A 17,322-nucleotide genomic window follows, 5' to 3' on the forward strand; every position below is an offset into this window, starting at 1 on the left:
ATCTTGAAAAGGAACATTGGTTGTTCCATGTGTGGCAATAAGATGGGTGGTTTAAGGGCATTGGGGGCAATCTACGTATTAGCCAGTGATAATGTGATTGTTATTGTTATTTATTCACCTTTGTTGTATGGTATAATACCATTAGGCAAATACATTTTTCATGATTCTTTTAACACAAGGATATATTTACATAAATAATGTGGGACTAAACTGATTTCAAACTCGTGATTCACGAGATTTGAATCTTAAGATCCCTCACTTAAGTAAACATAAATTGATCATACATATGTGTAATGACTCACTGAGATAATATTTTTTTGATACAAAATATATTCTACTTTAAACTAAATAAACTTTAAACAAAAATATCCAAATTCAATGCATTAAAAAGAATACATCCTCTCTATCCAAATTTAATAATTTGAATGAAAGTATCACCGCTGCCGTGATAATATAGTATCACTGTGTAATTTCTCCCGGCGAAGAGGACTAAACTAAAGTCTGCATAAATTACTCATAATAAGTCATGACTGTGGTCCCTGGCAACACACCAAGACTGTGAAATTCTAATCTAACGGCTCGGATTTCATCTCACCCAAAAGACCTCATGTGACAAACGTTATCCGGGTTATATTTCGGCTCCATCTGGCCCAGTGACCTCCTTAGCCCAGAATCATGGAGTCCCAGATCAGCGTTAAAAAGCGCACCCAATCCAAATGCTCCTCAGAACCCAATCTCTATCGCTCTTCATCTTCAACCAATCAACAACCGAAACCAGAGCGCATAAAACCCAAGCATTTCAGATCAAACCCACCAAGCAAGATTCGAAATTTGACTTTTTCGACGACTCCACGATGAGTTCTTCATCCAAAACGGCGAGGAAGCTGCAGGTGGCGTCGCCGGTGCCGGCGGACATCGACATTGCCAACTCTGTCGAGCCTCTCCACATCTCTGAGATTGCAAAAGAGCTTCATCTCAGTCCCGATCACTATGATCTTTATGGAAAGTACAAGGCCAAGGTTGGTCATTTGATTCGTTTAGTTACTAACTGGTTAGCGCTCGAGCATGTCTGTATATGTAATATGTTCATTTTCTTCATTGGTATGGAATTTTTTTTTTGAAATTTGACTAATCTGGGTTTGTTGCCAAGTTTGGTCATTTTTTCGTTTTACTTATTAACCGATTAGCGCTCGAGTGCGTCTGTATGTGTAATATGTTCATTTTCTTCATTGGTATATAAACATTTTGAAATTTGATTACTTGGGTTTATTTGATGGGAGATACCAGGCCAAGTTTGGTCATTTGATTCGTTTACTTGCTACCTGGTTAGCGCTTGAGCGCTTCTGGATGCGTAATATGTTCATTGATTTGGAAGGATTTTGAATTTTGGATTTGCTGGGTTTGTTTTGTAGGTTTTGTTATCAGTGATTGATGAGCTGAAAGGATCTGGAGATGGGTATTATGTGGTGGTTGGAGGGATAACTCCTACCCCTCTTGGAGAAGGCAAGTCGACCACTACTGTTGGACTCTGTCAAGCTTTGGGTGCTTTTCAGGATAAGAAGGTGAAATTGTCTATTTGTTTTCTGTTTCAAAAGTTTTTTTATTTTTTTATATTTTTTTAATCGGTATCGAAAATTTTGGGCATACGTTGGTTTTCCCTTTTTTTCCTTTTATGGGCAGTTGATCTTGAACATTTAACTGAATAATCTAGAAATCTGAATTGAGTTTACCCCTCTTTCTTACGAAAATTCTCGAAACAAAAAGAATAAATTCAGAGGTTACATTGATTCTTGCTTTGTGTTATTGATTGCACTTGGTGTTGCTTGAACTTTTTATGCTGAGAAACTGAGGCTAAACGTTAAGGTTGGGGTGTTTAATTGATGAGGAATGCTCGTATGAAGGAAAGTGTCGCTGAGCAATACACTGACAATCATTACAAAACAAGATTCGTTGTGATTGTTCTTTGTTATTATGATGTTTTATATGCGTTTTTAACTTTGAATTTAGTTCATTCTGTTTTCCCCTTGTTTCTGTGGGTAGAAGTTAAAAGTTAAGTGGTCTCTGACACAGTCTCTTCTGACCAAGATGTTATCAAGCTGTTTTGAGGCACGGGCCTTGGCCCCTAGTCCTGTTTACTGCATCTGAAGAGAATTTGTTTTATGAGGAAAAAGCTAAACTTTTGGATAAGTTCGAACTTTAGCAGTTAATTTTCGACTTCGTTTTCAAAATGAAAAGCAAAGTATTTCAAGCTTGTCTTGTATTTGTCTACTTTGTTGTCAAGTTTTCTTGCAAGTATTGCAATTTATATGGAAGACTTAAAACCACAGTAGGTCCTGCAAAAGTAGACACATGCAGCTTTTCCGTATTACTTCTTGTTGCTAATGGAAATTTATATTGTTATGAAGACTTAGATAAATTTTATTTCACAGTTGACAGCTATATTTGTATGGTCCTGATCCTGTATTCTCTCCTTTGTGACAATAGGTTGTTACTTGCCTTCGTCAACCATCACAAGGACCAACATTTGGAATCAAAGGGGGTGCAGCAGGTGGTGGTTATAGTCAGGTGATCCCAATGGATGAGTTTAATCTTCACATGACAGGAGATATTCATGCAATAACAGCTGCAAACAATCTTCTGGCTGCTGCCATTGATACTCGGATTTTCCACGAGGCAACCCAATCAGATAAGGCTCTACTGAACCGGTTATGTCCACCAAACAAAGAAGGAAAACGGAGTTTCAATGACATCATGTTTAGACGTCTAAAGAAGCTTGGCATCTCCAAGACCACACCCGAGGAACTTACACCGGAAGAAGTTAAGCAATTTGCTAGGCTTGATATTGACCCAGATTCTATCACTTGGAGAAGAGTAATGGATATAAATGATCGGTTCTTGAGGAAGATTTCAATTGGCCAAGGCCCTGATGAGAAAGGGATGGTAAGAGAAACAGGATTTGATATTTCAGTTGCCAGTGAAATAATGGCAGTTTTGGCCCTTACAATATCTCTAGCGGATATGAGGGAGAGGCTTGGGAAAATGGTGATTGGAAACAGCAGGGCTGGTGACCCTGTAACTGCCGATGATCTTGGTGTTGGAGGTGCATTAACAGTGCTAATGAAGGATGCTATTAACCCTACTTTAATGCAGACTCTTGAGGGAACCCCAGTTCTTGTTCATGCTGGTCCTTTTGCAAACATTGCGCACGGGAATTCCTCTATTGTGGCTGATAAGATTGCACTGAAACTGGTAGGACCAGGTGGGTTTGTAGTCACAGAAGCTGGTTTTGGTGCTGATATTGGTACTGAGAAGTTCATGAACATAAAATGCAGATATAGCGGTTTAACACCACAATGTGCAGTTATAGTTGCAACTATAAGGGCCTTGAAAATGCATGGTGGGGGGCCTGATGTTGTTGCTGGGAAGCCTCTTAACAAGGCCTATGTAACTGAGGATGTGGCTTTAGTTGAGGCTGGTTGTGTGAATTTGGCCAAGCATATTTCAAACACAAAAGCCTATGGTGTGAATGTTGTTGTTGCTGTGAACAAGTTCTCGACTGATAGTGAAGCAGAACTAAATGCAGTCAGAAATGCAGCATTGGCTGCTGGGGCATATGATGCTGTTATTTGCACTCATCACGCCCATGGTGGAAAAGGAGCGGTTAGTCTCTTCATCCCATTAACTGATTAGTTTTCACTTCTCTTGTTTACCTGCTGCTGGATAGTACTCTTGGAAACTTCTGCTATAATCTCGTATTTGTTCCAAGTATTCCATCTTGTGTGTAGCCTTCAACTGCGGTAAATGGTTGTCATAATAAATGAAGTTTACCGTGATCTGCAGGTGGACCTAGGAATTGCAGTTCAGAAAGCCTGCGAGAATGTTACACAACCACTGAAGTTTTTATATCCTCTGGAGTGTAGTATTAAAGAGAAAATAGAAGCAATAGCCAAGTCATATGGCGCGAGCAGCGTTGAATACTCAGAGCAGGTAAGCTTACGTGTTATTATTCTTCAATTCAGTTGACACTATTTATTCAATCTCTCTTGCTCTCTGATTCATTCATAGATAGATGAGCATTCCAATGCCAATGAATACAACTATTCCTCTTGTTTTTCTCATTAAAGAAAAAAAAATATGTACTGTTTGCTGCAAACTGAACATCAACTTGATTCCTCTACAACCTTTGCAGGATAGACATTTTATTTTCTCTTTTCCCCTTTCTTTTGATACCACTGAAGCCAAAGTGTCTTAAACTTTAAACCAGCATAGAAGTTTACTCCACATGCTTATGCTTATTGATACGAGTTTCCTTATTTGTGTGAGTAGGCTGAGAAACAAATTGAGATGTACAGCAAGCAAGGGTTTTCTGGTCTGCCCATATGCATGGCGAAAACCCAGTATTCGTTTTCACATAATGCTTCTGAGAAAGGAGCTCCCACAGGATTCGTCTTACCAATAAGGGATGTAAGAGCTAGCATTGGAGCTGGATTCATCTATCCTTTGGTGGGAACAATGAGTACAATGCCAGGTCTTCCAACTCGTCCTTGCTTCTATGACATTGATCTTGACACCACAACCGGAAGGGTCATCGGTCTTTCTTGAAGATCGTTCTGCATTTGGCTCTCCATTTGCCCACCGAGGCAACTTACCTATACAGTTGTTCAAGCTTCTGTTGTTTGTGTTTTCTTGTTGTGCAAGTTTTCTGTATCACTAGTTATTGATTTTGCAAATAAAGAAATCTCTTGAGGTTAATAATTATCTTATTGTAATTTTACCCCGGATGAATAACTTATTGTAGGGCAAGAGTTGTTTGAATACAACCACGCATTGTTGTTTCAATACGTAGTTCAATCTCGTGACAATTCATAATATCAGTAAGAAACACTATGTTCTGTGAAAAATTAAACTACGAAAAAAGAAACCCCGCATGTGTATTGCAATAACAGTTGGATGGAAGTGCAGTTGGGCCGAAGTGCTTTCATTTTCAGAGCAGTGCTTTAAGTGCTTTTTAACTATAAAATAGTGTTGGAGGAGTACTTTTGAATAACTCATAATACAAGCAATAAAGTTAATTAGCGTGAAGCGTTATTATGCGTTAACTATAACGTAGTCATATATCAATCGAAAAAAACAGACAAACAGAAACAGTTGACTTTCCAACAACAACAACAACAAAGCCTTTTTCCACTAAGTGGGGTCGATTATATGAATCCTAGAACGCCAATGCGCTCGGTTTTGTGTCATGTCCTCCGTTAGATCCAAGTACTCTAAGTCTTTTCTTAGAGTCTCTTCCAAAGTTGTCCTAGGTCTTCCTCTACCCCTTCGGCCCTGAACCTCTGTCCCGTAGTCACATCTTCGAACAGGAGCGTCAGTCGGCCTTCTTTGCACATGTTCAAAATCACCGGAGCCGATTTTCTCTCATATTTCCTACAATTTCGGCTACTCCTACTTTACCTCGGATATCCTCATTCCCAATCTTATCCTTTCTCGTGTGCCCACACATCCCACGAAGCATCCTCATCTCCGCTACACCCATTTTGTGTACGTGTTGATGCTTCACCACCCAACATTCTGTGCCATACAACATCGCTAGCCTTATTGCCGTCCTATAAAATTTTCCCTTGAGCTTCAGTGGCCTACGACGGTCACACAACACGCCGGATGCACTCTTTCCATCCAGCTCGTATTCTATGGTTGAGATCTCCATCTAATTATCCGTTCTCTTGCAAGATAGATCCTAGGTAGCGAAAACGATCGCTTTTTGTGATCTTCGCTAGATTGTTCCGGTCATTAGTGTGGATAAGTATATAAATGGATAGAGATAGGAAAGCAAACACAAGATGTACGTGGTTCACCCAGATTGGCTACGTCCACGGAATAAAAGAGTTATCATTAATTGTGAAGGGTTTACACAAGTACATAGGTTCAAGCTCTCATTTAGTGAGTACAAGTGAATGATTTAGTACAAATGACATTAGGAAATATTGTGGGAGAATGATCTCGTAATCACGAAACTTCTAAGTATCGGAGTGTGGTGTCGTCTTGACTTGCCTTATCTGTCTCATAGGTAGATGTGGCATCTTCTCTGGAAGTACTCTTCCTCCATCCAGGGGTGGTATCTTTAACTGGTGGAGATGCACAAGGTAATGTATCAATTTCACTTGAAGCTTACTTGTAGTTTCAGGCTTGGTCAAGCGCGATACAAACCATGTAGTAGGAGTCCCCCAAGTCGCCGAGCTAGGGGGTCTGCTGAAAGAGGTGACAGACAAGGTAAGCAATCAGAGCTCCGACTGATTGTTCACCTTCTCCCCATCTTGCAGCAGCATGAAGGATAAAGAGAAGAAAAATGAGAAGAGATGATATGAGATACTTTTGCTTTTGAAGAAGTAACTTTCCACAGGCTTATTCTTGAACTGAGCTTGAGGGTTTTCTGGTTTCCTCCAGAGTATAAGGCCGACTGAAGAATTTGAGGGTCAAAACAAGTCCATCAAATCTAGAGTACGTTCCACCCTGCTGATATGGGATACTTTTGCTTTTGACAGAGTAATGAATGTATCGGCACGTGTGCTGTTACGCTTGTCTCCACATGCTTCCTTGTATCCTTCGCACTTGCCCTATCTGTTCCTCAAGCAGATGCGGAATCTTCCCTGGAAACATAAGATGTTGAAGATGAGTACTCGAGAGCAATGCCAGGTAAGTAATCAGGTAAGGGGTTCCAGGCAGTCAGTTCCTGGCTGGAAGCTTGATTCCAAGTGCTGACTGATTGCTCTCTTTCTCCTTGTCTTGCAGGTAAAAACAAGGCCAAAAGAAAAGACAGGGAAAAAGCATGATATGGGATACTCTTGCTTTTAACCCTGATGATATGAGATATTCTTGCTCTAGTATAGCTTGTTTGCAGAGGTATTATCGGGGGGAAAGAAAGCTGAATATTTCGAAAGGCTTCGTTGGGAGTGCCCTCTCAGATATGATGAAGGGTTGAGCATTTTTGCAGGTCTGCCTGTCCGTTGGGGATGGAGGTCGACATATATAGGAGTCTCCCTAACAACAAGTAGTAATGCTATTCCTTTACCCTGCTTGGTCATAGCACGGTAGTGGGAGCTGCCAGTTTCACATGTTTTAACTCTGTCAGAGCACTTTGAAAAAGTGGTCTGTGGTATCTGGCTCTCGAGATTCGGAGAACGATGCCTCTTCGATTTTTGAGAAAGCAATCATGCTGGGGGTATGACTCTCGAGATTCGGAGAGCAGTGTCTCTTCGATTTTTGAGGAAGTAATCATGTTGGGAGTCTGGCTCTCGAGATTCGGAGGGCGGTGCCTCTTCGATTTTGGAGCAAGCAATCTTGTTGGGAGTGTTGTCTCGAATGTGAGTAAAGGTTGGGCATGTTTGCTAGTCTACCTTGCCACGAAGCACAAAGGTTGACACACAGGGACTTTCCAATTATCCAGCAATGGTACTGTTCCTTTACCCTCTCTTCGATTTTGAGAAAGTAGTCATGTTGGGAGTCTGGCTCTCGAGATTCGGAGGACGGTGCCTCTTCGATTTTGGAGCAATCAATCTTATTGGGAGTGTTTTCTCGAATGTGAGTAAAGGTTGGGCATGTTTGCTAGTCTACCTTGCCACGAAGCACAGAGGTTGACACACAGGGACTTTCCAATTATCCAGCAGTGGTACTGTTCCTTTACAGTTGTGGGTAATAATATGGTAGCTAGACCTACAAAATTTATGTGTCTAAACTTTTGTTAGTGCTGTTTCTTTGCTATTCTTTTACCTTTCTTGATCAGAGCGATGTAGTGGGAGCTGCAAGCTTCACGTGCTCAACTTTGGCAGAGAACTTTGGCAAAGTTATTTGTGGTACCCATGAGCTATTGTTGCGTGTGGGAAGTGGGTGATTGAACAGTAAGATTCATGTGCTTTCTACTTCACCAGAAGTCTTCGACAGAATGCCCATAATTTCTGCAAAGCTGAGTGTGCGTGTGACAGGTGCTGACAAGGCTAGAAAAGTAGGTGCCTCTTCGATTTCTGAGATCGGCCCTCGTGGTCTCTGAGCAGCCCAGCTCTTGAGAAAGCGAGCGCCTCTTCGATTGATTCGGAGAACGATGCCTCATCGATTTTTGAGAAAGCAATCATGCTGGGGGTCTGGCTCTCGAGATTCGGGGAGCAGTGTCTCTTCGATTTTTGAGAAAGTAATCATGTTGGGAGTCTGGCTCTCGAGATTCGGAGGGCGGTGCCTCTTCGATTTTGGAGCAAGCAATCTTGTTGGGAGTGTTTTCTCGAATGTGAGTAAAGGTTGGGCATGTTTGCTAGTCTACCTTGCCACGAAGCACAGAGGTTGACACACAAGGACTTTCCAATTATCCAGCAATGGTACTGTTCCTTTACCCTCTCTTCGATTTTTAAGAAAGTAGTCATGTTGGGAGTCTGGCTCTCGAGATTCGGAGGACGGTGCCTCTTCGATTTTGGAGCAAGCAATCTTATTGGGAGTGTTTTCTCGAATGTGAGTAAAGGTTGGGCATGTTTGCTAGTCTACCTTGCCACGAAGCACAGAGGTTGACACACAGGGACTTTCCAATTATCCAGCAGTGGTACTGTTCCTTTACCCTTGTGGGTAATAATATGGTAGCTAGACCTTCAAAATTTATGGGTCTAAACTTTGTTAGTGCTGTTTCTTTGCTATTCTTTCACCCTTCTTGGTCAGAGCGATGTAGTGGGAGCTGCAAGCTTCACGTGCTCAACTTTGGCAGAGAACTTTGGCAAAGTTATCTGTGGTACCCATGAGCTATTGTTGCGTGTGGGAAGTGGGTGATTGAACAGTAAGATTCATGTGTTTTCTACTTCCCCAGAAGTCTTTGACAGAATGCCCATAATTTCCGCAAAACTGAGTGTGCGTGTGACAAGTGCTGACAAGGCTGGAAAAGGCTGGAAAAGTAGGTGCCTCTTCGATTTCTGAGATCGGCCCTCGTGGTCTCTGGGGAGCCCAGCTTTTGAGAAAGCGAGCGCCTCTTCGATTTTTGAGATCGGCCTTCGTGGTCTTTGAGCAGCCCAACTTTTGAGAAAGCAAACGCCTCTTCGATTTCTGAGATCAACCCTCGTGATCTCTAAGCAGCCCAGCTTTTGAGAAAGCAAACGCCTCTTCGATTTCTGAGCAGGCGCCTCTTCGATTTCTGAAGCTTCGTCGAGTGCAGATTTTTATAGGGGCTGGCATTAAGTTCCAAAGCACACTTGAATCTCCACCAGTAGAAGCTTCATTCTTGCACTTCTAAGATCTTGATTTGTCCGACCTCTTCTCTCTTCAACACCTTTGAAAATGTCTGGCCCCTCCGACCGTCGTTTTGACTTGAACCTTGTTGAAGAGGCAGCCCCGCCTTCTCCAGACAACATATGGCGCCCATCCTTCGTCTCCCCTACTGGTCCTCTTACCGTTGGGGATTCCGTGATGAAGAATGATATGACCGCTGCGGTGGTGGCCAGGAACCTTCTCACTCCCAAAGATAACAGACTACTTTCCAAACGGTCAGATGAGTTAGCTGTTAAGGATTCGCTGGCTCTCAGTGTTCAGTGTGCAGGTTCTGTGTCTAATATGGCCCAACGCCTATTTGCTCGAACCCGCCAAGTTGAATCATTGGCGGCTGAAGTGATGAGTCTCAAACAGGAGATTAGAGGGCTCAAGCATGAGAATAAACAGTTGCACCGGCTCGCACATGACTATGCTACAAACATGAAGAGGAAGCTTGACCAGATGAAGGAAACTGATGGTCAGGTTTTACTTGATCATCAGAGATTTGTGGGTTTGTTCCAAAGGCATTTATTGCCTTCGTCTTCTGGGGCTGTACCGCGTAATGAAACTCCAAATGATCAACCTCTGATGCCTCCTCCTTCTAAGGTTCTGTCCAGTACTGAGGCTCCAAATGATCCCCCTCCGGTGCTTTCTCTTTCTGGGGCTCTACCGACTGCTGAGACTTCTCCTAAGCAACCTTTGTGAAGGCTCCCTCTTGTGTGCTTATTTTGACTCATGTATATGTACATATTTGTAGCTTATCGGGGATATCAATAAATAAGCTTTCCTTCATTTCAACGTATTGTGTTAAATACACCAAAGCCTTCTTCGCTAAGTTCTTTGAATTTTCTTTTGTTAAAGCTTGTATGTTGAAGCTTTCTGAGTGGAGCATGTAGGTTGGGGTAGTGTTCCCTTAATTTCCCGAGTGAGGAAAACTTCTCGGTTGGAGACTTGGAAAATCCAAGTCACTGAGTGGGATCGGCTATATGAATCTTAGAACGCCATTGTGCTCGATCCTGTGTCATGTCCTTCGTTAGATCCAAGTACTCTAAGTCTTTTCTTAGAGTCTCTTCCAAAGTTTTCCTAGGTCTTCCTCTACCCCTTCGGCCCTGAACCTCTGTCCCATAGTCGCATCTTCTAATTGGAACGTCAGTAGGCCTTCTTTGCACATGTCCAAACCACCGTAACCGATTTTCTCTCATCTTTCCTTCAATTTCGGCTACTCCTACTTTACCCCGGATATCCTCATTCCTAATCTTATCCTTTCTCGTGTGCCCACACATCCAACGAAGCATCCTCATCTCCGCTACACCCATTTTGTGTACGTGTTGATGTTTCACCGCCCAACATTCTATGCCATACAGCATCGCCGGCCTTATTGCCGTCCTATAAAATTTTCCCTTGAGCTTCAGTGGCATACGGCGGTCACACAACACGCCGGATGCACTCTTCCACTTCATCCATCCAGCTTGTATTCTATGGTTGAGATCTCCATCTAATTCTCCGTTCTTTTGCAAGATAGATCCTAGGTAACGAAAACGGTCGCTCTTTGGTATTTCTTGATCTCCGATCCTTACCCCTAACTCGTTTTGGCCTCCATTTGCACTGAACTTGCACTCCATATATTCTGTCTTTGATCGGCTTAGGCGAAGACCTTTAGATTCCAACACTTCTCTCCAAAGGTTAAGCTTTGCATTTACCCCTTCCTGAGTTTCATCTATCAACACTATATCGTCTGCGAAAAGCATACACCAAGGAATATCATCTTGAATATGTCGTGTTAACTCATCCATTACCAACGCAAAAAGGTAAGGACTTAAGGATGAGCCTTGATGTAATCCTACAGTTATGGGAAAGCTTTCAGTTTGTCCTTCATGAGTTCTTACGGCAGTGTTTGCTCCTTCATACATATCCTTTATAGCTTGGATATATGCTACTCGTACTCCTTTCTTCTCTAAAATCCTCCAAAGAATGTCTCTTGGGACCCTATCATACGCTTTTTCCAAATCTATAAAGACCATGTGTAAATCCTTTTTCCCATCTCTATATCTTTCCATCAATCTTCGTAAGAGATAGATTGCCTCCATGGTTGAGCGCCCTGGCATGAACCCGAATTGGTTGTCCGAAACCCGTGTCTCTTGCCTCAATCTATGCTCAATGACTCTCTCCCAGAGCTTCATTGTATGACTCATTAGCTTAATACCCCTATAGTTCATGCAATTTTGTATGTCGCCCTTATTCTTGTAGATAGGCACCAAAGTGCTCATTCGCCACTCATTTGGCATCTTCTTCGTTTTCAAAATCCTATTGAAAAGGTCAGTGAGCCATGTTATACCTGTCTCTCCCAAAAGTTTCCACACTTCGATTGGTATATCGTCTGGGCCTATTGCTTTTTTATGCTTCATCTTCTTCAAAGCTACAACCACTTCTTCCTTCCGGATTCGACGATAAAAAGAGTAGTTTCTACACTCTTCTGAGTTACTCAACTCCCCTAAAGAAGCACTCATTTCATGTCCTTCATTGAAAAGATTATGAAAATAACCTCTCCATCTGTCTTTAACCGCGTTCTCTGTAGCAAGAACCTTTCCATCCTCATCCTTGATGCACCTCACTTGGTTTAGGTCCCTTGTCTTCTTTTCCCTTGCTCTAGATAGTTTATAGATATCCAACTCTCCTTCTTTGGTATCTAGTCGTTTATACATATCGTCGTAAGCCGCTAACTTAGCTTCTCTGACAGCTTTCTTCGCCTCTTGCTTCGCTTTTCTATACCTTTCACCATTTTCATCAGTCCTCTCCTTGTATAAGGCTTTACAACATTCCTTCTTAGCCTTCACCTTTGTTTGTACCTCCTCATTCCACCACCAAGATTCCTTTTGGTGTGGGGCAAAGCCCTTGGACTCTCCTAATACCTCTTTTGCTACTTTTCGGATACAACTAGCCATGGAATCCCACATTTGGCTAGCTTCCCCCTCTCTATCCCACACACATTGGGTGATTACCTTCTCTTTGAAAATGGTTTGTTTTTCTTCTTTTAGATTCCACCATCTAGTCCTTGGGCACTTCCAAGTCTTGTTCTTTTGTCTTACTCTTTTGATATGTACATCCATCACCAACAAGCGATGTTGATTAGCCACGCTCTCTCCTGGTATAACTTTGCAATCCTTACAAGTTATACGATCCCCTTTCCTCATTAGAAGAAAATCTATTTGTGTTTTTGACGACCCACTCTTGTAGGTGATCACATGTTCTTCTCTCTTCTTAAAGAAGGTGTTGGCTAAGAAGAGATCATATGCCATTGCAAAATCCAAGATAGCTTCCCCATCCTCGTTTCTCTCCCCAAAACCATGGCCACCATGAAAACCTCCATAGTTGCCTGTCTCCCTGCCCACGTGTCCATTTAAATCTCCTCCTATAAATAACTTCTCCGTCTGAGCAATTCCTTGCACCAAGTCCCCAAGATCTTCCCAAAATTTCTCCTTCGAACTCGTATCCAACCCTACTTGAGGTGCGTACGCACTAATCACATTGATAAGTTCTTGTCCTATTACAATCTTGATTGCCATGATTCTATCTCCTACCCTCTTGACATCTACAACATCTTGTACCAAGGTCTTGTCCACGATGATGCCAACACCGTTTCTCGTTCTATTTGTGCCCGAATACCAAAGTTTAAACCCTGAGTTTTCTAGATCCTTTGCCTTACTACCAACCCACTTAGTTTCTTGTAGGCACATAATATTTATCCTTCTCCTCACCATAACTTCCACTACTTCCATAGATTTTCCCGTTAAGGTTCCTATATTCCACGTTCCTAAACGCATTTTGCTCTCTTGAACTCTACCCTTCTGTCCTAGCTTCTTCACCCTCCCCCGTCTAATAGGATCAAAGTACTTCTTTTGTGTGTCCCGGGTAAAGTTGATAGGAGCATATGCTCCCAAACAACTTTGAGTGGAGTCGTTCGAAAAGAAGATCGTTCTAACCGGGGATTAACTAGGGGTGCTAAACACTTGACTCAAATAAATAAAACTAACTTTTAAAACACTAAGACAAACCAAAAGACTCAAAACAAGTTCAAAAGACTCCAAATACTTGCGTGCTTACATCCAAAAAAAGCCAATATTACCTAATTAATAATTAGTTAACTAATTAACCACAACGTTAACTGAAAAGTTGCAATAATTCTCACAACAATTGAATCAAACCAACTCCAAAAATTCCGTTGTGTCTTCTCTACCATCTCCTTCTCTCTATTTTGAGACAATTAGGGTTTGCAATTAAACCAGACTCACAGCATCCCTGTCCTCAGTTAGTTTTCATTGTAACTTACAGCACAAGTAATACCTTAACCGAAAACGAAACAATCCAAGTTATATAACAATGGCGGATTCTCCTCGGTCAAATTCAATCAGGCATCCTTTGCTTGCAAAACCAATATCAGAGTCAGTGACGGCGGTCTGTCCTCAGCCCTCAGCCCTCAGTCGCACACAGCCCGCCTTCCATGAAGCACTCATCACCTACGAAAGCAGAGCCGAAGGCCCCTTTGCTTTCAATCTTTTTCTCCAAAAGAAAATCCATGGCCCTCACTTATGTATTCATGTTTGCCTTCATTGCCTGCACTTTCTTTTTGGTTTTCAGCCCGTCTGGCCAAAACGGCCCTCTTCCTCTCCGCTTCAAGAACCTGCTTCATGCCTCCTTCCACTCTTCTTCTCAGAACCCTAATGCATATTTGGTGCTTTCTCGGAGAGACCCTTTTTCCGGGAAACCTAATTTTTCGCCACAGTTTTATGAGATTGCAAGTTTGAAGGGTCATAAGGTGGATAAGCATGAGATTGGTCTCTCTCAATTTCCGGAGAAAAACGAAAGCTTGAAGGGAGATAATAACAATGCTCAATCATCCAACCCCATTCTTTTATTGTCCAACAACACGGAAATTGAAAATTCTGGGAAAATGGAGGGTTCCAGGAGAAGAAACGAGACCAAGAAGCATGCACATTCGCATTCTCCTTCTTCGAAAGATTCAAATGGAAAACGTGGCTCGAAGAAGAAAACTGATAGTAAAAAGATGTCAACTAAGAAGCAAGGGAAACAAAGTGAGTTGAAGTCCAAGTTGACGAATGGCTGTGACATATTTGATGGAAGATGGGTGAGAGATGATTCGTACCCACTTTATGCTCCGGGGTCTTGTCCTTGGATCGATGAGCCTTTCGATTGTTTTCTGAATGGAAGGCCAGACAATGGATACGAGAGGTATAGATGGCAACCAAAACGTTGCAATATCCCAAGGTAATTAATTTGCGGACTTTTCTACTTATAATTGGAGTACGCTTTGTTCATACTATGTTTTATTTTCTTTTACTTCTAAACCAAGGCAACCTCTAAGAGTGTTTATACTTCAAGTTGCTCTAAGTTCAAACTGATTTTCGTAATGGCGTGCATTTATATTGCATTTGCTACATTGGTTCTGTTAATAAAGCTTCTTGGTTTCGGTGTTGTGCAGGTTGAATGGTAAGAAGATGTTGAGATTGTTGACGGGGAAGCGTCTGGTTTTTGTTGGCGATTCTCTCAACAGGAATATGTGGGAGTCTTTGCTATGTGTTCTTAGAAACTCAGTGGATGATAAGAACAAAGTCTATGAAGTTTCTGGTAGGCAAGAATTTCGCACAGAGGGCTCTTACTCCTTTGTTTTCGAGGTATGTTAGTTTCGATTTCATAGCCTCATAAATTCTTCCTTCTTACCTTTCGGCCTTGTTCATCTTATTAAGTAATATTAATGTATTTGTTGTTCAATGGATCAATAGGAGTACAACTGTTCCGTGGAGTTCTTTCAATCACGGTTTCTAGTTCAAGAATGGGAGATGCCGGAACCAAGTGGATCAAAGAAGGAAACGCTTCGCATTGATTTGATTGAGAGATCCTCTGACAACTTCAAAAATGCAGATGTTCTCATCTTCAACACAGGTCACTGGTGGACTCATGAGAAAACTTCCAGCGGGTAATTCTCCTGCTCACTCTACGTCATGGATTTTTTGGAAAGTAGTCACTACGCAGCGAAGTTAAAATATTTATAAATCTTGCAGGAAGGGTTACTATCAAGAGGGTAGCCATATTTATGGTGAACTGAATGTTGACGATGCATTTCGCAAGGCTTTAACGACATGGGCTCAATGGATAGACACCAATGTAAATCCTAAGAAAACTGCTGTTTTCTTCCGGGGCTATTCACCTTCTCACTTTAGGTACATTTTGAAGACATGAAATACTTCAACTTGGTTAACAAATGTATTGCATCTTGCTAATCTTTTTACTCACAGAGGCGGAGCATGGAATTCTGGAGGGCATTGCCATGGCGAAACAAAGCCAACTACCAGCTTGGAATCCACGGAATATGGAGGAGAGTATCCAACAAACATGAAAATCTTTGACTCGGTACTCAAGGGGATGAAGACGCCAGTCAACTATCTGAACATTACAACAATGACTGATTTTCGGAAGGATGCTCATCCATCGATTTACAGAAAGCCGAATTTAACTGAGGAGGAGCGAAAACGGCCTATGATCCAGGATTGCAGTCACTGGTGCCTCCCTGGCGTTCCTGATACATGGAACGAGCTTATATATGCTCAACTCCTCAAACATAACCAGAAACAGCATAGACAGAAGAAACAGCAAAATCAGAGGACAACTTCTTAAATATGGAGAAAAAAAATTATATAGTATACATGTTTTGTTGGAAAGCTCACCGTATGGAGAATATCGAACAAGTATGCTCAAACGAAGGATAAGAGCAATAGTTGTAGACTTGTAGTTAGGCAAAGAGGTGGGGCAATGTGGTCTAGTGAAAAATTGTGTTTCCAGTTGTGGGATAGAGGTGGTGAGGGAAACAGGATTTAGCCCTTGCGTCCTCTCTGGTGCATTTGAAGGAGAGGCTTGAAAAATCGGTGACTCGAAACAGCGAGTGCCGGTGATCATGGTGGTCGCAGAAGCTGGTTTTCGTATTGAGAAGGTCATGAATATAAAATTCTGGTATAGTACTGGTTTAACGCCACAATGTGCAGTTGTGGTTGCAACTTTAAGAGCCTTAAAATGCCTGCATGACTGAGACTGTGGCTCTGGCTGAAGCCGGTTACATGAAATTTTCCAGGCATGTCTCAAACACGAAACACTAGAGTGTAAGCGTGGTTGTTACTGCAAACAAATTTTCGATTGATAGTGAAGCAGAACTAAATGCAGTCAGAAATATGCAGCATTGTGCAGCCGGGGCATGTCAGCACTTAATTATACTCATCATGCACTTTGTGGAGAAGCGGTTAGTCACTTCATCCCATTAGTCTTATTATTGGCTAAAGGAATTGGACATCAATTTCTTGTATCAGAAGAAATGAGTCACTATTAATATCGACACATATGAGATCGCCAGCCCTTCGGGAGTTCCTCTATTTTCTTCTTGCTTGCATTGCAGATCCTACTAAAACTTTCAATCCCAGTTTTATATTGTGGTTGGAACAACGAGCACAATGCCGGATTTTCTGACTAGGCCTCGTGTCTATCACATTGATCTTGACACCACCTATCGGAAATTAGGTTATCAGTCTTGCTTGAAAATCAATGTATATGTTTGTGGTGGAATTTTCCCGTGGGGGATGTTTCCTGTCCGACGAGCACACAGCTCCCCGAGAGGTTTGGCGTCGGTTGAGGGCTGCTGTCGGGTTTCTGTTTCACTGTCGGGCAAGTCTCGTCGGGCAAGACTAGTCGGGCAAGTCTCGTCGGGCAAGTCTCGTCGGGCCGGGCTGAAAGAGAAGGACAGAGTTAACTTTGAGAGGTGCCTTTGTGGGGCCTTAGGTGTAGGCCTTGAGGCTCACAATCAAGGTTAACTTTTAGGTGCTCAGGCGTGCCACTGCCATCTTCAGTATGGCAGATGTAAAATGGATGTCGAGTTTTAGTTGTATATATGTATAGTATATATCCAAGAAACCGTGTTAGTTATAACATGGTGCCTTTGTGGGGCCTTAGGTGTAGGCCTTGAGGCTTCCCATAAATAACTAAACCAGT

General features: G+C 42.2%; 2 protein-coding genes across 2 annotated transcripts; both read left to right on the forward strand.

The window, feature by feature from the left end:
• The first annotated feature begins 691 nt into the window (after positions 1–691).
• LOC126616194 (formate--tetrahydrofolate ligase-like) lies at positions 692–4,839 on the forward strand. The gene is made up of 5 exons (XM_050284202.1): positions 692–1,019; positions 1,413–1,562; positions 2,485–3,660; positions 3,841–3,987; positions 4,327–4,839. Exons 1-5 carry the CDS (start codon positions 717–719, stop codon positions 4,600–4,602), a joined length of 2,052 nt encoding a protein of 683 aa, XP_050140159.1. The 5' UTR covers positions 692–716; the 3' UTR covers positions 4,603–4,839.
• Positions 4,840–14,211: 9,372 nt separating this feature from the next.
• LOC126616200 (protein trichome birefringence-like) lies at positions 14,212–16,087 on the forward strand. The gene is made up of 5 exons (XM_050284219.1): positions 14,212–14,556; positions 14,771–14,963; positions 15,072–15,265; positions 15,351–15,509; positions 15,585–16,087. Exons 1-5 carry the CDS (start codon positions 14,222–14,224, stop codon positions 15,961–15,963), a joined length of 1,260 nt encoding a protein of 419 aa, XP_050140176.1. The 5' UTR covers positions 14,212–14,221; the 3' UTR covers positions 15,964–16,087.
• The last annotated feature ends 1,235 nt before the right edge of the window (positions 16,088–17,322 follow it).

This window comes from Malus sylvestris, chromosome 3, assembly GCF_916048215.2.
Source record: "Malus sylvestris chromosome 3, drMalSylv7.2, whole genome shotgun sequence".
Taxonomy (NCBI): domain Eukaryota; kingdom Viridiplantae; phylum Streptophyta; class Magnoliopsida; order Rosales; family Rosaceae; genus Malus; species Malus sylvestris.